Source organism: Aotus nancymaae, unplaced genomic scaffold (assembly GCF_030222135.1).
Source record: "Aotus nancymaae isolate 86718 unplaced genomic scaffold, 86718_ANA_hifiasm-v0.15.2.pri h1tg000067l, whole genome shotgun sequence".
NCBI classification, from domain to species: domain Eukaryota; kingdom Metazoa; phylum Chordata; class Mammalia; order Primates; family Aotidae; genus Aotus; species Aotus nancymaae.
Window position 1 is genome coordinate 1,020,337 of NW_026988482.1, and position 26,349 is coordinate 1,046,685.

The window sequence follows — 26,349 nt, forward strand, 5'->3', positions numbered from 1 at the left end:
CCAGGCGCGCTCGCCCCACGCTTCCCTCCAGCCTCCCTCCTCCTTCTCCCGGGTTCCCGCCCACTTTCTCGCCCTCCCGGGAAGCTCCGCCCCCTCCAGCTCCGCAACGCAACTCCCTCAGTCCTGCTGTCGCTTTCCTCTTTCCCCGCCCCGATGGCGGCCTTCGATTGGCTAAACTTGCTGGCCGCTTGGCGGGGATGCGGCGTAGCCGCATTGTGATTGGCTGGACATAGGCTGGGACCCTCGTGATTGGCTGATTGGAGGAGCCAGCAAGTGTGGCTGCGCTCCGGGGGGTGTGGATACCGCTTTGTTGCCTGAGGGGGGTGGCGGTGGAAGTTAAGGGAGTCGGGGGCTCTCGCTTTTCGGGATCCGCAGTCGCGGCCGCTGCAGCCACTTCGCCCGTTGGCCTGTAGCGTAGGAGTCGCGCCGACAGCAGCCATGAGCGGCGGCGTGTACGGGGGAGGTGAGTGAGCGCGGCCGGACGAGAGCGCGCGCCTTCTCGGCGTGTGGGGTTGGTAACCGCCGCTCCCGGCCCTCCCGCCCCTCCCGGCGTTCCCTTCCGGTCTCCCGTCTCGGACCCCGGCCTCCCCGCCCCGTCTCCGCCCCACGCTCTGCCCGCCTACGGAGCCCACCCGGCTCGGCGCGCGCCTCGGGCGCCCGGGAGTCGCATGTCTCTGTGTCTCCTCCGGCCTCGGCCCTGGAGGAGCGGGGTTTTGTGGGGCGCGCTGTGGTCTTTAGGGCGCCTCGGGGCCGGGGGCAGCTCAGTGGCCGCCGGGCCCCGGCTTGGGTGACCGCCCAGGTCGCATCTCCCCAGTGCCTCCCAGACTCGGCTGTGTCGGGACGTGCGCGCCTGAGCTGGGAAGGTCCCGGCGTGTGCGAGCGCGGACGGAGGGCGCCCGCTGTGCCCCGTGGGTGGCCAGGCGAGCCTCCCGCGGTGAGACCGCCCGGGGAAGTGGCGGCCACGGCGGCTGCTGCCCCTCCCCGCAGCGCCCCGTACGCGAGCAGCCTCACCTTTCAGCAGCTCCCGCCTGCTGGTGCCGCGGAGTCTCCGTAGTGACTCGTGGGCGGGGCTGTTTGAGATGAATTCGGGAGCACGTGTAGTTTAAGGATGCCCAGAAAGTTGGTCCTAGGCGTCTTCTTTTTTCACTTTCCGCGATGAGGCTTGTGGTGTGGTAGAAACATTACCAGGTGCTGGGGCTTACAGAGCTGGGTTGAAACGTCAGCCTCAGTACTAAGCGCTTTGGTCTTGGGCAGTTTACATAACTTTCCAACTTCAAGCCTCATTTGTGGAATAATTCCTAGTCTATGGGAGTGGGCGCGAAGGTTACATGAAATAATGCTACATTTGCAACTTTAAAGTCTGGTCCGTGGACCCGCAGTGTCAGCATCACCTGCAAGCCTGTCAGATATGCAGAATCTCACGCCTCATTCAAAATCTGATTTAGAGCCTCCATTTTTGCAAGATCTGCAGGTGAATGGAAACATTGATGATGATGTATACGATTCATGTTTTGGGTTGCGTTTGATGAGTTAGAGACCCAGAAAACAAATCCAGACTATTGCTATTCCTGTTTCTAATAGTGATCTTGTTTTTATAAAGGATGTCACTTTACAGGTAGGATGCAACAAAAATAAGATTTTCCTTTATGTTTCTGAAGAGAATCACATCACCTAAACTTTGAAGGAGAAAAGCATTACAGTCCTCAAAAAAAAAAGCCTTTTTAGCCGAAAAGAGGTTTGATTCTGAGTATTTTTATACACTGGAAATTGCATCCTAGGTTTTCAACATCCAGAACTCTGTGGTTCTGTTAAGCTTCTTGTCTCCCGTTGCCACTCACCTCTCCTACTTTGGGTTCATGGGTGCTTGATTTTTAAGGAAGCAGAGTACAGGAATTAGATATTTCTCTCATACTTGAAAAGGTACAGATGTAAAATTCTAAGAATTCTGAGTCTTGAATTAAAATTCCACTAGTTTACTGAACTAATTAGGACAGGAAAATGAGCTGTTATGTTGGATTTTTTTCTATTTATAAATTGTTTTTTGAGTCCTTGCTATGTGGCAGGTATAGGCTCTGTCATCAAGAAGCTCAATCTTGTAGATGAGTCATTAGGTAAATAGACACCATGTTTCACTGATTCTCAGTTGTACATTTTTTTCCAAATTTAAATAGCTGAAGTTGGAATATGTCTTTTTTTTTTTTTTTTTTTTAATAGAGACGGGTCTTGCTATGTTGCCCAGGCTGGTCTTGAACTCCTGAACTCAAGCAGTTCTCCCGCCTTGGCTTCCCAAAGTGTTGGGATTACAGGTTTGAGCCATTGCTCCCAGCCAGAATATGTCTTAATAGTGCTGGTGTGGCAGAGTTTAATTGCCATGTATTTTCTTAGTGATACAGGAAATAATGGTGCATCATGTAGTTGATAGCATCTTATATTGATGATAAATGGTAACTGTAATTCAAAGAGAGATGTTCATTAATAACAATATGTAGAAGGGGACAGGTGTGGCTCACACCTGTAATCACAACACCTTGGGAGGTGGAGGCGGGTGGATCACTAGAGGCCAGGAATTCAAGACCAGCCTGGCCAACATGACAAAAACCCTGTCTCTACTAAAAATACAAAATTTAGCCGGGCGTGGTGGTGCATGCCTGTAGTCCTAGCTACTGGGGAGGCTGAGGCATGAAAATCGCTTGAGCCTGGGAGGTGGAGGTTGCAGTGAGTGGAGATCTTGGCCACTGCACTCTAGCCTGGGTGACAGAGCGAGACTCTATTCTAAAACAACAAAAACGTGTGTGTGTGTGTGTGTGTGTGTGTAAAACAAAGGTAGCACAGAGAATAAAGTTACTGATTCAGTGTGGCGGAGTCGAGGGACTTTACAATAGAGGTAATGGGGGTGATGGAGGAGGAGTGGAAAGGGACAACACATGCGAAAGCGGAGTGAGAGGAGTGTTTGTGTTCAGGAGATGACGTGTTACCCAGTATGTTAGTGTATGAGGCAGGAAGTAAGACTGCTACCAGATTATGCTACACCTTGATCATCAACTGGCTAGAATGATTTAAATTTTATCAAATTCAGTGATGAGAAACCGCTGAATGATTCACCCCCTTATTTTTGTCGAAGGATTTATGTACCAAAATAATGGCAGTTACAATATTGAAAGATCACAGTGCAACAGTTGGAAGGGTGGATTTAAGAGGCAAGGAAATGGAGGCACAATACCTGTAGGGAATTGTAGTTTCCTGTTGAGATAAGAGCTTGCCTGAAGGCAGTGGCAATGCTATTAAAGAGGAGGGGATTTGAGAAATATTTAACAGAAATATTTGGCAGAACTTGAAAGATGGAGGTGTTCCCAACATCTCTCAGGTTTTTGCCAAAGAGGACCAGTGGTCATCAGTGTGTTAGGCAGTGCTGAGATTAGCAGTGCTTCAGATGTGTTGAATTGGAGATACCTGTGAGGCATCAGATGCAATTATGTTGATGTACAGTAAAAAGTTCCGGATATGGATCTAGACTCTGGTTAGAGCCTGAGAGAGAGAGATTTGAGGTTGGAATTATCAGTATTTAGGTAGAAGTTGAAGCCATAGGAGTAGAATATATTGCCCAGGAAAGGGTAAATTAGGGAAGGGGCTCTAACATGGGGTTCTTGGCTTTCCCGAAATTTCCATGGTAGAACTATATTTTATCATAATTGGTTTATTTTATAATCTATTGAAAACATTCTAAGAAGGGATTCATAAATTTCCTAAGCTGTCTGTATTAACTTGTAGGGCTGCCATCATAAAGTGCCACCGTCTTTGTGGCTTAAGCAACAGAAGTTAATTTTTCACACTTGTGGAGGCTAGAGGTAGATCTCAGTATCAGGAGAGTTGTTTTTTTCTAGGTCTCTCTCCTCTGTGTGTAGATTGCTGTCTCCTCCCTCTATCTTCACATGGTCTTCCCTCTGTACATATCCAAGTCCAAATTTTTTCTTAAAAACATCAGTCATACTGGATTAGGACCCAATCTGATGATTTCATTTTAGCTTAATTACTTCTTTAAAGACTCTGGTTTCACTGGGCGCAGTGGCTCACGCATATATATATATGTAAATCTTTTTTGAGACAGAATCTCCCTCTGTCTCCCAGGCTGGAGTGCAGTGGCACGACCTTGGCTCACTGCAACCTCTGCCTCCTGGATTCAAGCGATTCTCCTGCTTCAGCCTCCCAAGTAGCTGGGATTACAGGCGCATGCCAACATGCCCGGCTAATTTTTGTCTTTTTAATAGAGACGGGGTTTCAGCATAACATGTTCGTTAGGCTCGTCTCGAACACCTGACCTTGTGATCTGCCCACCTTGGCCTCCCAAAGTGCTGGAATTACAGGTGTGAGCTACTGCGTCCGACCCTAACACCTATAATCCTAGCACTTTGGGAGGCTGAGACAGGTGTATCACCTGAGGTCTGGAGTTCGAGACCAGCCTGGCCAATATGGTGAAACCCCATCTCTACTAAAAATACAAAAATTAGCTGGGTGTGGTGGCACGTATCTGTAGTCCCAGCTGCTTGGGAGGCTGAGGCAGAAGAATCACTTGAACCTGGGAGGCAGAGGTTGCAGTGATCTGAGAATGCGCCACTGCACTCCAGCCTAGGTAAAAACAGAGCAAGACTCCATCTCAAAAAAAAAAAAAAAGAAAAGAAAAGAGAAAAGAGATCATTCTGCAGAGGTACTGTCTCTTAATTGATATTCACAAAATAATAATGGGTTTAATTTTATTTTAAAAGTTTTTGAAATAGTTCACACATACTAATAGATGTAAGTTTTTGATATTACTATAATCACCTGGAAGTTTGTATGTAATTCAATACCATATTCACCAGTGAGATTAAATAGATGTCATATTTTGCCATATTAATACCTCAGATATTTTAAGAATAAAAATGTTATTGATACAGATTCCCTCTCTCTTCCTTCTTCAGTTCAGATAACCACTGAACTGAAGTTGGTGTGTAACATTACCAGACCCCGTGCATACGTTCATGATTTTACTGTGTGTGTGTGCATCTGTAATGATTTTTTTTTTAGGAGATGAGATCTTGCTCTGTTGCCCAGGCTGCTGGAGTGCAGTGATGTGATCATGGTTCACTGCAGCCTCAAACTACTGGGCTCACGCTATTCTCCGGCCTCAGCCCCCGCAGTAGCTAGGACTACAGGGATATGCTGCCATACCTGGCTAACTTTTTAATTTTTAGTAGAGATGGGGTTTTGTCATGTTGACCAGGCTGATCTCAAGGGATCTTCTCAGCTCGGCCTCCCAAAGTGCTGGGATTCCATGCCCAAGCCATCATGCCTGGCCAGCCCATAATGAATTAAGTAGTATGAGGTGTGTGTGTGTGTGTGTGTGTGTGTGTGTGTGTGTGTGTATTTCTATATGTATGTGTATATATATTTGTATATGTGTGTGTATATATATACATATATATGGGTTTTTTGGTAAGTAGCTTTTAAAACTAAGCATTCTTTTAGATTTTTTGATGTTGCAGTATGTAGATCTAGAGTGTTCATTTGAACTGCTGTATAGGATTCCATTGTATGAATATATTATTGCTTATCTATTTCCCTACTGAAAGACCATTAGATTATTTCTGCCATTTCCTATGGCAACGAGCGTGTCAATAATAATTATAATAGCAACTGACACTTAGCACGTTTATTTTCTAAGACTTCATATACGTGAAAGTATTTAACACATTTAATCATTAGAGCATCGTATGAGATAAGAGCTGTTACGTATTTTATATATTAGGAAACTGAGGCAGAGAGGTTAGTAACTTGCTCAGGTTCGTGTACGTGTCTCCTTGCAACCCGCATGAGAGAGTGTCTCCAGAATAAATGTGTGTAATTCTATGTATGCACAATTTCAACTTCAGTGGATATGACTGAGTTGCCTGTAGTGGTCGTCCCACTTTGGATAATAAGTTATAGAATCACCCTAGTTGATGGTGGAGGGAGGTTGCTGGCATATTAGCCTGGTTCATTCACCTCAGGGTAATCCATGTCTAACTGCATCGCCTCTACTAAAATTCAAAGCTCCTATCAGTAGCCTTCCCCATACAACTTTCTCTCCAGATTCTGGTAACAGTTATTTCTTCTTGTTTCTTCAGTTTGAAGAATGGCAGTGGGTTCATTATTATCAGTTATCACTACAGTACTAGGGTACTGTACGGTCCATTCTGGTTGTCCTATATTTTACCTCTATCTTTGCAAATACTCCTTTTAATAAGTAAACTCAAATTACCCAGTTTTAGTGTACCATTTCTTAACTGATTGAACCGCTACTGAAATACGGTGTATGACTTGTTATGTTTTAATTAAATGATTCTTTAAGGTGTATTTGAAACTAGGTGCAAGTGAGTAATAATATGAATATCATTGGGCTGAGTACAGTGGGTCATGCCTACAGCACTTTGGGATGCTGAGGCAAGGGATTGCTTGAGCCCTAAAGTTTGAGTCTGTCCTGGGCAACATAGTGAGACCTTGTCTCTACAAAAAAAATTTAAAAATATTAGCTGGGCGTGATGGCATGCACTGTAGTCCCAGCTATTTGGAAGGCTGAGGCAGGAGGATTGCTTGAGCCTGGGAGGTTGAGGCTGTAGGGAGCTGTGATTGTGCCACTGCACTCCAGACTGGGTGACAGAGCAAGACCTTGTCTCAAAAGAAAAAAAAAAGAATGTAATTAATTTTACAGAGCTTTCACATACATTCTCATTTTAAGTACGTTAAATACTTTAATTTTCATATGATACTTTGCAAGCTGTTAATGCTAATTAACTTTTAATCTTTTCAGATGAAGTTGGAGCCCTTGTTTTTGACATTGGATCCTATACTGTGAGAGCTGGTTATGCTGGTGAGGACTGTCCCAAGGTAAGTGTAATGTAAGAGTTAATTGGATATGGAGCCATTCATGTAAATTAAATTCATGCAGAAATTCTGATTCAAAACAAATACCATAAAGACATTAGTTGGGGGAAAAAATGCCTTCTTGGTAAAAGGTGAAACTCATATATCATGTTTCTGACTCTTACAGGTGGATTTTCCTACAGCTATTGGTATGGTGGTGGAAAGGGACGATGGAAGCACACTGATGGAAATAGATGGTGATAAAGGCAAACAAGGAGGTCCCACCTACTATATAGATACCAATGCTCTGCGGGTTCCGAGGGAGAATATGGAGGCCATTTCACCTCTAAAAAATGGGATGGGTATGACGTTTTCCCAATGGAATTGATTATAGAGGGTACATGGTATATTTTAGATATAAAGCAGTGGCTTCTTAAAAGTTGAACATCAGCCATGTTTTTTGTTTGTTTTTTATTCCACAAACTGATCTCCAGACACTGAGAATACAAAGATGAATAAGAAATGTTCTTTTTCCTCAAAAGTTTAAGTTAGTGGAAATAGATGTTTACATACAAATAATGGTGCACTGTGGGACAAATGCTACAATATAGGTATGTGCAGTAAGCCATGGGATTAGAGAGGAGAGTATTTGACTAGTTTTGGGAGTCAGTGATGGTTTTCACAAAGGTGGTGATTCATGATGAATCTTGATCAATGAATAAGAATTAGACTAGCTGACAAAGCTGGGTAAAGCAGAGGGCCTAGCATGTGTGAAGGGATGCAGTTGTGAAAGAAGCTTATGTGCTTAGAAATGTAATACAATTACGTATGGCTGCAGCATTGGGCTCATTAGGGTCAGTAGCAGGTAAGGTATGTAGAGAGCCATCATAAAAGGGCTTGTAAACCATCCCAGGGTTGTATTAAGCTAGTTGCTGAAGGATAACCCCAAAGGAATTTAAACAGATGTGATATGCTCATATTTGCCAGCAGGAAAGATTAATAGTAGTATGTAGGCTCGATTGAAGGGAGACAGTAGAAACTGGAAGTTCAATAGGGAGGTAAGAGTCCAGATCAGAAATCAAGAGGGTTTAAACTGTTAGATCATACTGGTAGAGATTTTGAAGGGACTTTCAGGGTCACCAGGAGACAGTGGTACAAAGTGATCGAGGGAGTAAAAGCAAGAGAGGACTCAAGAAAGTTTCCTAGATTTTTGGTTGGGGCAACTCTACGCAGAGAGCACCATGCATTGAGATAGGAATAGAAAAGGAAGGAGCAAGTGTTATTATTTTAAAAGGCATGGTTGGCTGGGCACGGTGGCTTACACCTGTATAATCCCAGCACTTTGGGAGGCCAAGACAGCAGATGAATTGCTTGAGTCTGGGAGTTCAAGACCAGCCTGGGCAACATGGCAAAACCCCATCTCTACTAAAAATATAAACATTTGTCAGGTGTGGTGATGCATACCTGTAATCTCAGCTTCTCGAGAGTCTGAGGCACAAGAATCATTTGAACCCAGGCTGCGGAGGTTGCAGTGAGCTAAGATCCTGTGACTGCATTCCAGCCTGAGTGACAGAGCGAGACTCTGTCTCAAAAAAAAAAAAGGCAAGGTTATCAGGCATACCCAGAATCCCTCTCAGGTTCAGTTACTCACAAGCAAGACTCACTCACAGGACTTAGCATATGATTGTACTCACAGCTAAGATTTATTGTACTGAAGATGCAGATACAAAACAACATCGACAAAGGGAAAAGGGATGGGATGATGAAGTCCAGATGCAAACTTCTGAGAGTCTCCTCACAGAGGAGGCGTACAGGCTGTGCTTAATCCCTCCAGCAACAAATTACAACACGTGTTATCTTCCAGGCGAACTCTGAGACTCAGTACGCAAGGATTTTACAGAGGGCTGGTTATGTAGGTACCATCTACCTGGCATGTAACAAAATTTTAGATTCTCAGAAGGAAAGCAAGTCTTCAGAACTAACATTGTACAAACGGTGTAGGTATAGCAAGCTACTCTTACCATTTAGGGACAAGTTTTATATGAACATCGAGAACTGTATGCCAGTCATGTTTCCAGACACCAGCTAAGAGTCAGCCTTATAAGCAGGCCTTTCTCAGGCTTGCAGTGCTAACTCTTTCATGGATAGTAAGTAAGTGGGTTCACTGAGTTCAAAGTGCTTAGAACATCCAGGTGCTAATTCAGTAAGCAAGTGAATAAAAGGTTATAAGAAAGATTTGAAGATAGGGAGTTGCATTTATTACTCTGAGAAAAATTGGAATATGAGAAGAGGATTGAAGATGCAGTTCCTGGGGAAAACTTGTATATTTTGACTAATAGAGGTCTTAAAGGAGAAGGAAAGGGAACAATTAGGGATATAGGAAAAAAATCAGGAGAAGAACAAGAAAAGAAATGTTTCAGTGATTCTCAGTGTTTTCTGCTGTGACATTGAAAGCTTTACACTGAGAAAGAGAGAAGTTAGAAAAAAATCAAGGTGGGCCTGTGGAAGTATATTATATAATTAATGACATTTTTTCTTTGGGCCATGACAGAAAAGTTTGTAAACTCTTGTGTAGGCAATGCTGTCATAATTTAGAGATGTCAGATGATTAAAAATGTGGAGTATCCGTGAATTTGCCTATTAGAAGGTCGTTAGTATCAGTTCTAGTGGAATGTTTAGGAAGCCAAATTGAAGACATATGCTCTTCTCTAATTTTTAACATGTCTTTTAGTTTTTTTCCAAATAGATTGTAAGTTTTTTGAGTGTTGGGTCTAGACCATACAATTCTTTTTGTTACCCCAGCGATAGGGTCATTCAGAAGGCCACACAGTTCTTCTGTACTTCCTGTGATCATTCTGATCACATTCTGGGCCTCTGATAAGTACTTATTGAATTGAATAACATTTATTGGATATTTTAGGTCTGTTAGATTAATTACATTTGGGAGAGGTCTGGGGGCTGGAGGGACCAAGAAGAAGACAGAGGTACTCTCTGTACAAAGTACTGTGTTAGGAAGTTGATCTGTAAACTCAGTAGGTTCTGTATACTAAAGTATTAATTGTCAAGTCATAGAAACAGTTTCTCAAAAGATGCTGTATTCATCTTCAACTATGCATTGTTTCTAAGTTGCTAATCTTATCTTCTAGTCGAAGACTGGGATAGTTTCCAGGCCATTTTGGATCATACGTACAAAATGCATGTCAAATCAGAAGCTAGCCTCCATCCTGTTCTCATGTCAGAGGCACCGGTGAGATAAAGACTTTCTTTTTCACATTTCTCTAGTTGTTTTTTTTTTTCTTTTTTTCCTTTAGTTTTCAACTCAGTTGATGACTATTTTTCTTTAAAGAGGCATAGAAATTCATATTTTGAATTTGAAAATTAGGAAAAAGGGATTAATTTTTAATACTATTGTATAACTTTTATTTTACTGTTCCAATAAATAAAATATCCGGAGAACAACAAAATACCCTAATGGATTTTGTGGTTATTTCTGTATTTCCAAGTATTTGTTTAACATTTTATTTCCTTGGACTGCCTCTCATTTTGATTTATGAATCATTTCTTGTGCCCCAAGGGCAGTGTGTATCTAGTTTTATTCAAGTCTCCAAGAGAGAACTGAGATGTTGAACGAGGGCTGAAAATTTCTGGACCAAAGTCTCTTGTGAAGCACATTTGGTACAGAGACAAAAAAGTCCCAGAAAGCAAGCATAATGGTCATAAATGATCAGTATTGTATTGTTACCAACTTATAGTTTCTTTTATGAATACCAATTATAAATGGGAGAATTTGGTGGTCTAAAATTCATACTTAGGATTTGGATTGCCATATTTACTCTTTAGATTTAATAATATGTTTATAAGAATTCTGATTTCCTCATGTGGAAAAGTGTAATTTCTAGAATTTATAGAAGCAATTTTATTATTAAGTAATTTTAATTCTTATCTGATTGATTTAGTAAATTTAATCTATAAAGAAATATTATAGAGGTTTCCTTTTTCATTTTTGTGAGATACTATGAAAGATTATTTGTCATGGTATTTTATTCTGTTTTTGATGTTTTTTATCTTTGTTAATATAGTGCTATATTTTATCTGGAGATAAATCAACTTTTTAATTCTTAATAAATAACTTGCATTTCTCTTTTCCCTCTTCTCAAGTGGAATACTAGAGCAAAGAGAGAGAAACTGACAGAGCTAATGTTTGAACACTACAACATCCCTGCATTCTTCCTTTGCAAAACTGCAGTTTTGACGGCGTATCCTTGAAAGAGTAATACCTTTCCTTTTGAAGTATATATGATACTACTGAAGTGATAGAAGACCATAAGCCAGTTACTGCTTGTTCAGAAGTTGTTTCGTTCCCTTCTCTTTTGCTTTTTAGCTATCCATCTTTTAATATTTTTTATTAAAACTGATGATACACCAGAAGGTATGAGGGAAATAAAGTAACACTCAAATGCTGAGCGTTAAGATGTTTTTGTTTTTCAGAAGGGGTATGTGGATAGGAGGCAATGTCTAATCATTTATCTTAGATGAACTGAAGATTGCCATTTTCTCCCTCCCTTCTAGTGTCACAGAAAATTGGAAATTGGCTGTAAATTCATTCCCTTTGATGACATTTAGTCATCAAGTCCTACCTATTCTCCTTCCCTGCCATTTGCTTCTCTCTGTCCCACTGCCGCTGCATTCGGTGAAGCTGGTTCCAGGATTACTGAAGCACATCCTCTTGACTGCCCATTCTTCACATTGCAGCTATAACAATCTATTTTTATTTATTTATTTATTTGGTAGAGATGGCGTTTCGCCATGTTGCCTGGGCTGATCTCGAACTCCTGGACTCAAGCGATCTGCTCGCCTCAGTCTCCCAAAGTGCTGGGATTACAGGCATGAGCCACCGTGCCCAGCCTCTAATAATCTTTCTCACGGGCTAGTCTGCTTTTAGCCAGAATCATCTTCCACATTTCTCCCTTTATTTTGCTTTCAGACTATGCTAAGTACTTGCAGTTCTCTGACCTCGGTGTGTTCTCTTGCCTCTTGGTCTTCCCACATGCTCCTGCTCTGCCCATATTCCTTTCCCCAGCTTACAATTGGATGTCCCAGGAATAGGTTTCTCTTTTATGCCCCCACCTTCCCCGGGACATCCTGAGCTTTTCTTTTTACAGCTTTACTGATCATCTACTTCACTAAACAGGATAACCTTCAGGGAAAAGACAATTTTGGTGCACCTTTATGTGACTTCTGTATTAAAGGAATTTTAGTCCCAGGTGAGCGGTCTCCCTCCTTATTAAGCACCAGACTTAGTAGACACCTAATAGACGCTCAGTAAATATTTGACGAGTGAGTGAATGTCCCTACTCCCAAACATGAGTTAGTATGTGCAGGTAGGATAGGCCTTCTGCAGTACAGAGCTGTGGGAAATGAGATCTGCCAATATTCACTAGCTGTGGAATTCACCTGGAAGAGCTTTCCCATCCATTGAGTTGGAGGAGATAGGAACTGCCATGTGGTTGCCAAACCGCTGAAACGACCCTTCAATGCTGTGTGACAATGGTTGTAGTCCCTAGCTCAAAGGCCACAACTTCCCACTGTTCTTACCAAGTTTCTGTGCGTTTGTTAAATGAATGCACCTCAGTTTACTGTGAGCTCTTTGATAACTCTCCAAAGACTTTGAATGATTATGTTAATTTTGATCAGCTTTGTAGTAGATGTCTCTAGGACAGAAGTTTCCCTGAGTTTCTGATCCCTCCAGTCTTGGACCAGCTTTATAATAGATGTCTCTAGGACATAGGTTTCCCCGAGTTTCTGATCCCTCCAGTCCTGGACCAGCTTTATAGGAGATGTCTCTAGGACAGAGGTTTCCCTGAGTTTCTGATCCCTCCAGTCCTGGACCAGCTTTATAGGAGATGTCTCTAGGACAGAGGTTTCCCTGAGTTTCTGATCCCTCCAGTCCTGGACCAGCTTTATAGGAGATGTCTCTAGGACAGAGGTTTCCGTAAGTTTCTGATCCCTCCAGTCCTGGACCAGCTTTATAGGAGATGTCTCTAGGACAGAGGTTTCCGTAAGTTTCTGATCCCTCCAGTTCTGGACCAGCTTTATAGTAGATGTCTCTAGGACAGAGGTTTCCCTGAGTTTCTGATACCTCCAGTCCTGGACCAGCTTTATAGGAGATGTCTCTAGGACAGAGGTTTCCGTAAATTTCTGATCCCTCCAGTCCTGGACCAGCTTTATAGGAGATGTCTCTAGGACAGAGGTTTCCGTAAGTTTCTGATCCCTCCAGTTCTGGACCAGCTTTATAGGAGATGTCTCTAGGACAGAGGTTTCCCTGAGTTTCTGATACCTCCAGTCCTGGACCAGCTTTATAGGAGATGTCTCTAGGACAGAGGTTTCCGTAAGTTTCTGATACCTCCAATCCTGGACCAGCTTTATAGGAGATGTCTCTAGGACAGAGGTTTCCGTAAGTTTCTGATCCCTCCAGTCCTGGACCAGCTTTATAGGAGATGTCTCTAGGACAGAGGTTTCCGTAAGTTTCTGATCCCTCCAGTTCTGGACCAGCTTTATAGGAGATGTCTCTAGGACAGAGGTTTCCCTGAGTTTCTGATACCTCCAGTCCTGGACCAGCTTTATAGGAGATGTCTCTAGGACAGAGGTTTCCGTAAGTTTCTGATACCTCCAGTCCTGGACCAGCTTTATAGGAGATGTCTCTAGGACAGAGGTTTCCGTAAGTTTCTGATCCCTCCAGTCCTGGACCAGCTTTATAGGAGATGTCTCTAGGACAGAGGTTTCCCTGAGTTTCTGATCCCTCCAGTCCTGGACCAGCTTTATAGGAGATGTCTCTAGGACAGAGGTTTCCGTAAGTTTCTGATCCCTCCAGTCCTGGACCAGCTTTATAGGAGATGTCTCTAGGACAGAGGTTTCCGTAAGTTTCTGATCCCTCCAGTTCTGGACCAGCTTTATAGTAGATGTCTCTAGGACAGAGGTTTCCCTGAGTTTCTGATACCTCCAGTCCTGGACCAGCTTTATAGGAGATGTCTCTAGGACAGAGGTTTCCCTGAGTTTCTGATCCCTCCAGTCCTGCCTTTTGCCATTGGTTTTTAAGCCAGAATTATTTGATAACAATTTTTATCCCTAGATTCACTGTAATACATTTTTAACTGTAAGGTACATGTTTAAGAAATAATTTCTGAGACAGTATGAGAGCCTGCCCTTTACAATAAACATGACTTTAGCGGCCTTGATACTTTCTTTTCCTTAATGTTTTAAACTAGATTTGCTAATGGTCGTTCTACTGGGCTGATTTTGGACAGTGGAGCCACTCATACCACTGCAATCCCAGTCCACGACGGCTATGTCCTTCAGCAAGGTAAATGTGTTTAACCAGGATACACTGAGACGATCTTAGACGTCATGAGGACACACGTAATGAAATAAACTGATGAGTAGCACTATCAAAGCATATCAGTTTCTGAATAATACCTTTATGTTAAAAATCTTCAGTATGTAATGTGTATTTGAAACTGATATGTTGAAGGATTAATTCATTCTACCTGAAAAAGTTATTCATATAAACACACCCACAGAGGAAATTTGTTACAGGAAGTTTAGACTTAATGCTGTCTTAGCCTTGTTTCATCTGTCTCATAGGCATTGTGAAATCTCCTCTTGCTGGAGACTTTATTACTATGCAATGCAGAGAGCTCTTCCAAGAAATGAATATTGAATTGGTTCCTCCATATATGATTGCATCAAAAGTAAGTCATTATTGACTTTTCTTTGTAGAACTTACCTCCAGCTCCCCACCCCTATGAAATGAACTCCATTAACCCAGCATCTCTTGGTACTCTCAGGAAGCTGTTCGGGAAGGATCTCCAGCAAACTGGAAGAGAAAGGAGAAGTTGCCGCAGGTTACGAGGTCTTGGCACAATTATATGTGTAATGTAAGTAACTTTATTCTCTTCACAAAAATGTTACAGACTTTTTCCATGAGTATTAAAAAGAAGTTAGATATAGGCTATAAATCCTTGAGTAAAATATGGGTACTTTATATTTTCAAGCTTTTTATTTTTTTATTACTAAATACATTTTGAAGATTAAATAGAACATGATCTCAGGGTCATGCTCTATATTTTTAATGATATTTTACTAAAAAAAGAACTTTGCTAGGGGAGGCATGCTTTTCATATTTGCCAAACATATCTCTACAAATTACTACATATTCACTTGGATTACTGTGGTGAGACCTAGAAGGAATTTTAGTTTTGTGCTATTCTTCTGAACATCCTCGGCTGAGAAAATGGTTTCAGGTTTTGTAGAGACTTAGTAGTATGTCTTGGCTTGTTCTGTTTCCCAGCATCAGTCAGCCGTATGAAAAATGTTTTTTTGTTCAGAACAAGGAGCCCATGAGAGATTCTCTTTACTAAAAACCCATCTCTGAACATATGGCTTACTGATGGGGAAGAGGTCAGTAAAACAACCTGACACCACAGACACACTGTAATTTCTTTTTTTTCTCTTTAAAAAAACATATTTTAGGATCGGGGTACACATGCAGGTTTGTTATATAGATAAACTTGTGTCATGGGGATTTGTTACACAGATTATTATCCCCCAGGTACTAAGCCTAGTACCCAATAGTTATTTTGTGTGCTCCATTCCCTCCTCTCTCAGGGAGGCCCCACTGTCTATATTCCCTTCTTGGTGTCCATGCGTTATCGTCATCTGGCTCCCACTTGTAAGTGACAGCGTGTGGTATTTGTTTGATTTTCTGTTCCTGTGTTAGTTTGCTGAGGATAATGGCCTCCAACTCCATCCATGTTCCTTCACAGAACATGATCTCACTCTCTTTTTTTCACTGCATAGCATTCCATGGTATGTATGTACCACATTTTCTTTATCCAGTCTTCCACTGTTGGGCATTTAAGTTGATTTTGTGTGTTTGCACCAAAACTTATAAGTTAAGTTTTGATGGTGCAGTGAACGTATGCACACATGTGTCTTTATGATAGGCTGATTTATGTTCCTTTGGGTGTATACCCAGTAATGAGATGGCTGGGTCAGATGGTAGTTCTGGGCCAGGCATGGTGGCTCAGGCCTATAATTTGAGAGGCTGAGGTGGTTAGATCCTTTGAGCCCAGGAGTTTGAGACCAGCCTGGGAAACATGGCAAAACCCTGTCTCTACAAAAACGTAGAAAAATAGCCTAAGTTGGTCTGGGCGCAGTGGCTTATGCCTGTAATCCAGCACTTTGGGCGACTGAGGCAGGCCAGTCACCTTAGATCAGGAGTTCAAAACCAGCCTGGCCAACATGGTGAAACCCCATCTGTACTAAAAAATATAAAAAAATTAGCTGGGCATGGTAGTGGGTGCCTGTAATCCCAGCTACTCAGGAGGCTGAGGCAGGAGAATTGCTTGAACCTGGGAGGTGGAGGTTGCAGTGAGCCTACACGGTGCCACTGCACTCCAGCCTGGGCGACAGAGTGAGATTCCTTCTCAAAACAACAAAAAAATAAAAATCAGCTAAGTGTGGGGGTGTGTACCTTTAGTCCCAGCTGCTTGGGAGACTGAGGTGGGAGAATCAACTGACCCCAGGGAGGTCAAGGCTGCAGTGAGCCGTGATTGCACCAGTGCACACTAGCCTGGGCTACAGAGTGGGACCCTCATCTCAAAGAAAAACCCCAAATGCTAGTTCTGTTTTTAGCTTTTTGAGGAATTGCCACACTACTTTCAACAATGTTTGAACTACTTTACATTCCCACCAAAAGTGAATAAACATTTCCTTTTCTCTGCAACCTTGTCAGCAGCATATGTTATGTTAATTTTATTATTATTGTTTTTTTTTTTTCAAGACAGAGTCTTGCTCTGTCGCCCAGGCTGGAGTGCAATGGTACAATCTTGGCTCCCTGCAACTTCCACCTCCACCTCCTGGGTTCAAGCAATTCTCTTGCCTCAGTCTCCCGAGTAGCTGGAATTATAGGCACGTGCCACCACACCCAGCTAATTTTTCTATTTTTAGTAGAGGTGAGGTTTCACCATGTTGGCCAGGCTGGTCTTGAACTCTTGACCTCGTGATCCACCCTCCTTGGCCTCCCGAAGTGCTAGGATTACAGATGTGAGCCACTACACTCGGCCCTATTTTTTCACTTTTTAATTACAGCCATTCTGACTGGTGTAGGATGGTATCTCATTGTGGTTTTAATTTACATTTCTCTGATGATCAGTGATAATGAGCAGTTTTTCATATGGTGTTGGCCGAATGTATGTTTTCTTCTGAAGTGTCTGTTCATGTCCTTTGCCCACTTTTTAATGAGGCGGTTTGTTTTTTCTTTGTAAATTTGTTTAAGTTCCTTATAGAAGCTGGATATTAGACCTTTGTTAGAGGCATAGTTTGCAAATACTTTCTCCACTTCTGTTGGTTGTTTGTTGATAAAAATTAATGTGTATCTAGCAAAAGAAAATAGGAGTAAAATTATGAGTTATAATTTACTGTGAGAAAGATCATATCTATCTGACAGGTTTTTTAAAAATTATTTATTTCATATATATATACATATATATATTTTTAAAGACAGGGTTGGTCGCATGTGGTGGCTCAGATCTGTAATCACAGCACTTTGGGAGGCTGAGGCGGGTGGATCCCTAGGTCAAGAGGTAGAGACTATTCTGACCAACATGGTGAAACCCCGTCTCTACTAAAAATACAAAAATTAGCCAAGTATCGTACCGGGCACCTGTAGTCCCAGCTACTTGGGAGGCTGAGGCAGGAGAATTGCTTGAACCCGGGATGTGGAGGTTGCAGTGAGCTGAAATTGCACAACTGCATTCAAGCCCAGATGACCAAGCAAGACTGTCTGAAAAAAAATAAATAAATAAAGACAGGGTCTTGCTCTGTCACCCAAGCTGAAGTGCAGTATTGCATTTGTAGTTCAGTGCAGTCTCAAACACCTGGGCTCCTCCCGCCTCAGCCTCCTAAAGGACTACAGGTGCACGCCACCATGCCTGGCTAATTTTTTTATTTTTTATTTATTTTATATTATTTTTATTTTATTTTTTTGAGACAGAGTCTCACTCTTGCCCAGGCTGGCATGCAGTAGTGCAGTCTTGGCTCACAGCAACCTCCACCTCCTGGGTTCAAGTGATTCTCCTGCCTCAGCCTCCTGAGTAGCTAGGACTATTTAGTAGAGACGGGTTTCACCATGTTAGCCAAGATGGTCTTGCTCTCCTGACCACGTGATCTGCCCGCCTTGGCCTCTCAAAGTGCTGGGATTACAGGTGTGAGCCACCCCTGTGTTGCCCAGGCTGGTCTTGAACTCCTGGCCTCAAGTGATCCTCCTTCCTTGGCCTCCCAAAGTGCTGAGATTTCAGGCATGAGCCACTGCACCCGACTCTGACAGTTTTTGCACCTAAAAATAAAGATTTTTTTTTATATGAGGAAAAATTAGGATGATTAGTCATTTTTTCTAGATATTAAATGAGATTTTTCTAGAGGTCATGTTCATAGCATTTTATTAAACTGTTTTATACACTGTACAGTCATTGAAAGTTGCATAAAATATGATATATATATGTTGCTTCTAATCTAGCTTATTTTTAAGGAGAAACTGGTCTTCTGAAGTTGGTTTTGTTATGTAGGACTGTGGTACAGGGGTTCCCTGTTGTTTACCTCTTACAATTGTTTCATAACTGTTGTAACTTAAATGTGTGTAATTTAGCTTCTAATGCAAATGTTTAGAATTGGGTTTCTTGATACTCAGAATCCTTGTGAGGTAGATTTATACTCTTGAAATGATTTACCCATACAGAAACATGGTCCAGTTTTATTCTGAAAAGTATTTAAAATATGTTATAAAAGTATAGATTACAAAGATAAATCTCAACCTTGTTTTTTAAACTTTTTTCTTTTACTCATAGTGTGTCATCCAGGATTTTCAAGCTTCAGTACTTCAAGTGTCAGATTCAACTTATGATGAACAGTATGTTTTCTTATTTAAATTGTTACTTTATAAATAAGGAAAGGATTTGTTTAAAAAATATCATGGAGGCCGGGCGCGGTGGCTCAAGCCTGTAATCCCAGCACTTTGGGAGGCCGAGGCGGGTGGATCACGAGGTCGAGAGATCGAGACCATCCTGGTCAACATGGTGAAACCCCATCTCTATTAATACAAAAAAATTAGCTGGGCACGGTGGCGCGTGCCTGTAATCCCAGCTACTCAGGAGGCTGAGGCAGGAGAATTGCCTGAACCCAGGAGGCGGAGGTTGCGGTGAGCCGAGATCGCGCCATTGCACTCCAGCCTGGGTAACAAGAGCGAGACTCCGTCTCAAAAAAAAAAAAAAAAAAAAAAAAAAAATCATGGAAAGTACTTAATTGAATAATGCTTAAAATATTCTCACTCCCATTATTTTACAAGTTGATAATTCCCTAGTAAAGTTAATCATTTTGAAGAGAATTAATTTTGTTTTTTGTGTTATACTGTTTAATACTTTTTCAGAGTGGCAGCACAGATGCCAACTGTTCATTATGAATTCCCCAATGGCTACAATTGTGATTTTGGTGCAGAGCGGCTAAAGATTCCAGAAGGATTATTTGACCCTTCCAACGTAAAGGTATAAAAGCTTATTTCTTAATGAGCCTGGCTTTTCCTGTATGTGTAAGGAGTGTTTGCGATTATAAAGTAAGACTAAAATGTTTCGGATGTGCTTTAACGGAAGTTCTTCCATATGACTGCTTGTTTTCTTTTGTAGGGGTTATCAGGAAACACAATGTTAGGAGTCAGTCACGTCGTCACCACGAGTGTTGGGATGTGTGATATTGATATCAGACCAGTAAGTGACAGATCTTTTAGGGGACTGAAGTGTCCCCAAGTCATTTTTAGGTTGTCAATGTCATTGACTTTGAAGTTTGTTTTATTTTTTTATTTTATTTTATTTTAATTTTTGAGATGGAGTTTCACTCTTGTTACCCAGGCTGGAGTGCAATGGCGCGATCTCGGCTCACCGCAACCTCCGCCTCCTGGGTTCAGGCAATTCTCCTGCCTCAGCCTCCTGAGTAGCTGGGATTACAGGCACATGCCACCATGCCCAGCTAATTTTTTGTATTTTTAGTAGAGACGGGGTTTCACCATGTTGACCAGGATGGTCTCGATCTCTTGACCTTGTGATCCACCCACCTCGGCCTCCCAAAGTGCTGGGATTACAGGCGTGAGCCACCGCGCCCGGCCTGAAGTTTGTTTTATAACAGTAGATATAAAAAGAGGAAGTACTAAAAAAGGAAAAATCAAAACTCTAGAGCTACGGAGTCCAGTTTGGTAGCTACCCGCCACATGTGGCAATTTAAATTAAATAAAAACTTAAAATTCAGCTCTTGAGTTACAGTAGCCTCATCATATAAGTGGCTGGTGGCTGCTGTATCTGGCAGCGCAGATACAGAACATTTGCATCATCACAGAAAGTTCTTGTAGACAGTGCTGCGCTAGAGATTTCCTGAAATGTGGCAAAGCAAAATATGTATTATTGGTGATTTCCTTACAGATAGCACAACTTCTGCTTTTATTTTTCGGGAAGGTGTGGTTTAAATTATCCGAGTAACTTTTACATGAAATTTATATTAGATGATCATATTTTTTTGTGCTTTGTCAGGTTTTAAATTAGCTCCATATTATACTTCACTCATTATCAGTGATAGGTCCTTGGAGACTGCAACTTTAAGTGAAATGATGTACAGTAGGTTCTTGAAGGACATTGTTTCAGGAATACAATTGGTTTTGTTACATGTCATTTTGCTGAAAGTCAGTTTCCAAGGACATATTGATGACATTAAGTGAGGACTGACTTTATCTTATTTAAACCCGATTCAGCTTATTGCTCGCAGACTGCCTGAATTTTGAGTAAATTAATTTGCTTAAAGCATAGTGCTAATACTATGTTGTTCAGAAAAGGCTTTGAGTGACTGTGAAAATCATACTTTATTTGACCGGAAACCTAGCAGGCATGTGATGTTTCAAGGACTAATAGGAGTGTCAGTTTGGGATTTTTTTTTAGCGCAAATACAAGTCCACCTTTGGGGAAAGGTAATTGAGGTATATTTATTGCAACAGTGGTAACTTTGTTTTTAGTAAAATTTCTCCTTTTAACTAATGAGATAACTATTTTATTCCATTTTCTACTTCAAAATTTAGATGATTTAGACATTTGGAATATGTTTTAAAAATAGGAACTTATCCACTAAAACAGATTGACTTTTAACTTTCTGAAGCATACATGCAAATTCAAAGTAAATATATTTTGTATAAGTAGTAGTTTATTTTTATTTGGGGAGGCCTCAGCATGTGTGTTTTGGAAAAGCTCCCATGTACTTCTGATGCGTACCTCTGCAAAAGAGAAAGGTAGCAATCATTTTGGACAGGAATATGTTCAGAGTTTATCTTTGTCCTTCATAATCATAAAATAATCTGTCTGATTTTGAATATCCTAACTTCCAGATAAGCATTCTTTTTCAAAATATTTGTAATTTTAATTTTTGGCTGGCGGTTGGTATTAAATTTTCCAGATGAGCATTCTAAGATAAAGTCATTATAAAATACACTTCTATTACTGGCAGCTATCTGGCAAAAAAAATGATCATTTTCAGAACGATTCCTTTAAGTTAGCGGTTCTTAAAACTTTGTGCACATTAAACTAATCTTGGGAGTTAAAAAGCATGCCTGCCAGCGACAGTGGCATGTAGTCCCAGCTGCTTGGGAGCCTGAGACAGGAGGATTGTTGGAAGCCGGGAGTTTGAGGCTGTGGTACGCTATGATTGTGCCTGTGAATAGGCACTGCATTCCAATGTAGGCAATATAGCGAGACTCCGTCTCTAAAAGTAATCTTGCCTGGATCCCATCCCCAGAAATTTGTATTTAATTGCCCCTAGGAATTTGTGTTTTAAAAGCTCCTTAGAAGAGTTGAATGTACAGCCAGGATGGGAGAATCGATGGATTAAGCTATTAAGTGTATATAATAGTAAAACATTTCCAAAACAAAAGAAAGGGAAAATTGTAGTAGAGGACATGGTTATATTTGTAGTTGTATTTAAAACTTTCGGAAACATTTGGAACTAATTGATTTTTCTTTTATTTTTATCCTAGGGTCTCTATGGCAGTGTAATAGTGGCTGGAGGAAACACACTAATACAGAGTTTTACTGACAGGTTGAATAGAGAGCTGTCTCAGAAAACTCCTCCAGTAAGTCCTGTTCTTTAATGGTATTCTTCAGTCATATATATTCTCACTGATGGTATAATTTCATAGATGAGGGTTTATTTTTTAATAGAAAGATGATATTTTATGTGTGCCTGGTAGAGTATTACTGAAGTTAATATCCTACAACCAAGTTTTCTTAGTTGACATCTGTTGGTTTCTCATAAATTATTTGAATCTCATTTATTAACTTAATATTTAAGTGCCTGTAGTCTACTAGGCACTAGTCCTGCACACCAAGGGCTCCGTCTACTAGGATTTTAGACATACAGAAAATGACGACTGTAACATGCTAAACAGTTCAGTATGCTACGAACCAGGTGTGATCGGGAACACCGAGAAGCCACTGCTTCACTCTGGGAGTATCAGCCTCATTAAGAAGCTATAGTTTGAATGAATAGTTCAACTCATTGCTAATTTATGAAAGGATATCTAGATGGAATAAAACCATTTGGAAAAATATTGAGAGAAGATGGGTATGTTTCAGTAATTCAGAGTAGTTGGCTTCCAGTCTGTACAGAAGTGGGGAAGGCGATGTGGCTAGAAGGATGGATTAGTTTCCTAGAGCTGCCATAGCAAGTACAGGTGAGTGGCTTCAAACAACCGAAATTTATTGTCTTGTAGTTCTTGAGGCTAGAAGCCTCAAGGTGTCAGTGGGGCTATGCTGAATCTATATGGGAAAATACTTCCTTCACAGGATAAAATCTTGCAGTAGGCTGATGAGCACGTATGTTTGTTTTAAAAAGATTAGTGGGCGTATTGTAAGAACTTTTACAAGGATAGAAAAACTTGGTTTCAGAAGGTAATTTGTATAGTACTTCGATAACAGAATGACAGTTGTGATCTTTTAACTTTAAATTTAAAAATTCTATTGGCTGGGCATGGTGGCTCACGCCTGTAATCCCAGCACTTTCGGAGGCCAAGGCGGGTGGATTACAAGGTCAAACCAGCCTGGCCAACATGGTGAAACCCTGTCTCTACTAATAATACAAAAATTAGCTGGGCGTGATGGCGCGTGCCTGTAGTCCCAGCTACTCGGGAGGCTGAGGCAGGAGAATTGCTTGAACCCAGGAGGCGGAGGTTGCAGTGAGCTGAGATGATGCCACTGCACTCCAGCCTGGGTGACAGAGCAAGACTCTAGCTCAGAAAAAAAAAAAAACAGAAAACAACAACAAAAGCTTAAAAGTGTTTTTTTGTAAGGTGTTCTGCACTAAATACTAAATTTAAAAATCCTTGTTAGTGGTTACATTTACATAGGCCTAACAATATCTGTAGATCTGTATATTGCATAGTCTTTTGGTTTCCCATATAAAAGAATGTTTTACATATGCCACATTTCTATAATTAAGTGACAGAACAGGAAAAATATTCTACTTAATAGTTACCAATCTTTCATACCTACAAAAACCCATGTTTACCCTATCCCCAGTCCCTTCTACCCACGCATGTCCCATACTCTACCCCTGCTGCACATACTTGTCACTTGGAAAAGCTCACAGAATGTGTTCATTTAGAGAATAACTCGAAGATGTCAGCAACTTGAGAACTGTCCCCAGAGGCAGATTCCTTGGTAGGAAGAAAAAAACCTCTTAATATAGGAAGTGATAAGGGATAGTACTGTGCAATAAAATGATATATTATCAAGAGAAAGTGAGAGTCAAAACAGAAGCACTGATTTGGAAGGAAAGTCGTATAAATAAAAAATTAACCTGAAATCTGATGGCCGCGTTTTTATTTGGAATGGTTGGGGTGAACTAAGGAGGGATTAGGATAGTATGAAGGCCTAGAAAGGAAGCAGTTAGAAGTTGGGGAGGACTGCAGAACGGGAGGCAGATTGGGATAATAACTGTGTTTGTGTAGATTAAAATTTTCTTAAAAAGAAAAAACCCAAACTAAAATGCAAAGATTAAATTTTTCTAAAAAAAAAAATTATGTTTGGGTTAGACGAAATGAAATAATACATAAAGACTCAGCACAGTACCAGATTTATAGTGTTAGGTATGGGTTTGCTCTTTTAGGATAGAAACTGTGAATGCAGCACTTCAGCATGCAGTTTTCTAAAGTTTGTATGCTTTCTCATCACATAATTGCATATTAAAAGCCATAATCAAAGTACTTTAAAAAATCTATACATTAGTCTAACTTGTGCTTTTTATTCTAGCTATTTCAAAATTACCTTATTTTAGTCAGTGTTTGAACTACAGGGAACCATTAAAAAATCTGTCAAAATTGAATTTCCTGGCTGGGTGCGGTGGCTCATGCATGTAATCCCAGCACTTTGGGAGTCTGAAATGGGCAGATGGCTTAATTGCAAAAGTTCAAGACCAGCCTGGAAAATGGGGAGAGCAAGGCCCTGTCTCTATTTAAAAAAGAAAAAGGAATTTCCTAAGTTGCGTCACAAGATTTGTATAACGTGCATTCTTCTCTGTTTCAGAGTATGCGGTTGAAATTGATTGCAAATAATACAACGGTGGAACGGAGGTTTAGCTCCTGGATTGGTGGCTCCATTCTAGCCTCCTTGGTTAGTGAATGAGCTACTTTGCAAAAATATTCTTACTGAATTATACTAAATTTAGTAAAAATACTAAAAATAATTCCAGTGCTTCATTTATCTTTGCATTTTATAACTGTCAAATGAGTGGAGGACCTAATAGAATAACCAGTTTTATGTGTTCTGATGTAACAGAATGCCTCTTTGCCTAAATAGTGGACATTTGTCACCCTAATTTCAATTTCCCTTCTCAAAAAGAGACGGAAATACGTTAATGTATGCATACCTTTTCTAATAGCACCCCCTGGCACTGGTCAGGGCTTGTCTGTAGTGCATTTAAAATTAAATCATTCCTTCTCAAGTTCTGGTCATTCCTGGGTCTCCCAGTGAGTACAGGAAGACAGGAATTGGTTGGAGCAAATGGTGAAGTCATGGTGCTGAGTCTAAGATGTTGCTTGGACTAGTGTCTCCCTTGACTGAGGAGAAAAACTCTTTGTACTTTTCTGCATCCTGGACTTAGAGCGTTTTTCCCTTTATATACAGTATATTTCTACACACATCTGTGCATGGTATACTTACATATATACTGTATGTAAAGGGGGAGGATGCGCTTTACCTGAGAGCAACCAAAGACAGTGTCATTAAGTACTGTCAAGCCTTCCTGCGGTTCCTGTTAATTGCCTTAGGGTGGCATCAAGCCATCATACCTAAAACCTTAGTCTTCCTTGCCAGTATTTTCTAAATCATGTGCAGTGTAAGAGGCAGAAGAACTTAGTATCTAACCATAAAGGCAAGGCTAAATAGTGCGTTTGGATGGTTGTGGAGGAGGGCAGAAATCAGAGAATAATTGAGGACTATTTTGGAGGACAGGATTCTTAAATGAATTCTTCAAAGTTTAGGAGTTGTGAAAATAAGATGTTACAAGAAAAAAAAGGCTAGTGCAGTGGCTCACACCTCTAATTCCAGCACTTTGGGAGGCTGAGGCAGGAGGATCACATGTGCCCAGGAGTACAAGACCAGCCTGGGCAAGAGAGAGACCCCATCCCAACATCCATTAAAAATGAGGCATGGTGGCATGCCCCTGGAGTCCCAGGCCGAGGTTGGAGGATCCCTTGAACCAAGCAAGGAGCTAGAGGTTGTTGTGAGCTACAATCACGCCATTGCACTCCAGCCTAGCTGAGAGAGCAAGATCCTCTCTCAAAAAATAAAAAGAAAAGCCATTTCTAGTAAGAAGTAAGCCGTAATTAATTATATAAATTTCTTTCCATTTTACAGGGTACCTTTCAGCAGATGTGGATTTCCAAACAAGAATATGAAGAAGGAGGGAAGCAGTGTGTAGAAAGAAAATGCCCTTGAGAAAGAGTTCCCAAGCTTCTACCTTCCTTTGTCACCTTACGTTTCATAGCTTTAGTATACTCAGGAAAAGAACAACCATCTTTTGTAGAATGTTTATACAGTTTTGCATATTTCAATTTCCACTTAAATTTTTTAAGGCTTTAACTGGCTCTATAAATTAAGATAAGTTTGTGCTTTCCTTGAAATGTACTTATTCTTATTACAAGCATTTTATAATTTTGTATAAATGTCTATTTTCTCTAAATATTTTGCTTTCAGTAAAATGCTTTCCAACTCTGTTTAGTATATGAATTACCAGTGGATTGGTAGGATTGCTTTTTATTGACTAGTAAAAGTTACTGCCTATGCTTTTTACCTTAGGCTTACATAATTAAATAAAAATTAGCCATTCCAGAAATAT

General features: G+C 41.0%; 1 protein-coding gene across 1 annotated transcript; it reads left to right on the forward strand.

Moving 5' to 3' along the window:
* The first annotated feature begins 271 nt into the window (after positions 1-271).
* ACTL6A (actin like 6A) lies at positions 272-26,348 on the forward strand. Its single transcript, XM_064366826.1, has 14 exons — positions 272-463; positions 6,824-6,900; positions 7,064-7,238; positions 10,023-10,123; positions 11,035-11,132; positions 14,142-14,236; positions 14,518-14,624; positions 14,721-14,810; positions 18,780-18,841; positions 19,358-19,472; positions 19,611-19,691; positions 21,992-22,087; positions 24,537-24,623; positions 25,869-26,348. Exons 1-14 carry the CDS (start codon positions 439-441, stop codon positions 25,947-25,949), a joined length of 1,290 nt encoding a protein of 429 aa, XP_064222896.1. The 5' UTR covers positions 272-438; the 3' UTR covers positions 25,950-26,348.
* The last annotated feature ends 1 nt before the right edge of the window (position 26,349 follows it).

Excerpts from the sequence above, each read along its gene's own strand:
- ACTL6A (XM_064366826.1), top strand. The coding sequence starts at position 439 with ATGAGCGGCGGCGTGTACGGGGGAG. Across the intron at positions 464-6,823 it reads CGGCGGCGTGTACGGGGGAG|ATGAAGTTGGAGCCCTTGTT; the intron begins GTGAGTGAGCGC and ends TAATCTTTTCAG. Across the intron at positions 18,842-19,357 it reads GATTCAACTTATGATGAACA|AGTGGCAGCACAGATGCCAA; the intron begins GTATGTTTTCTT and ends ATACTTTTTCAG.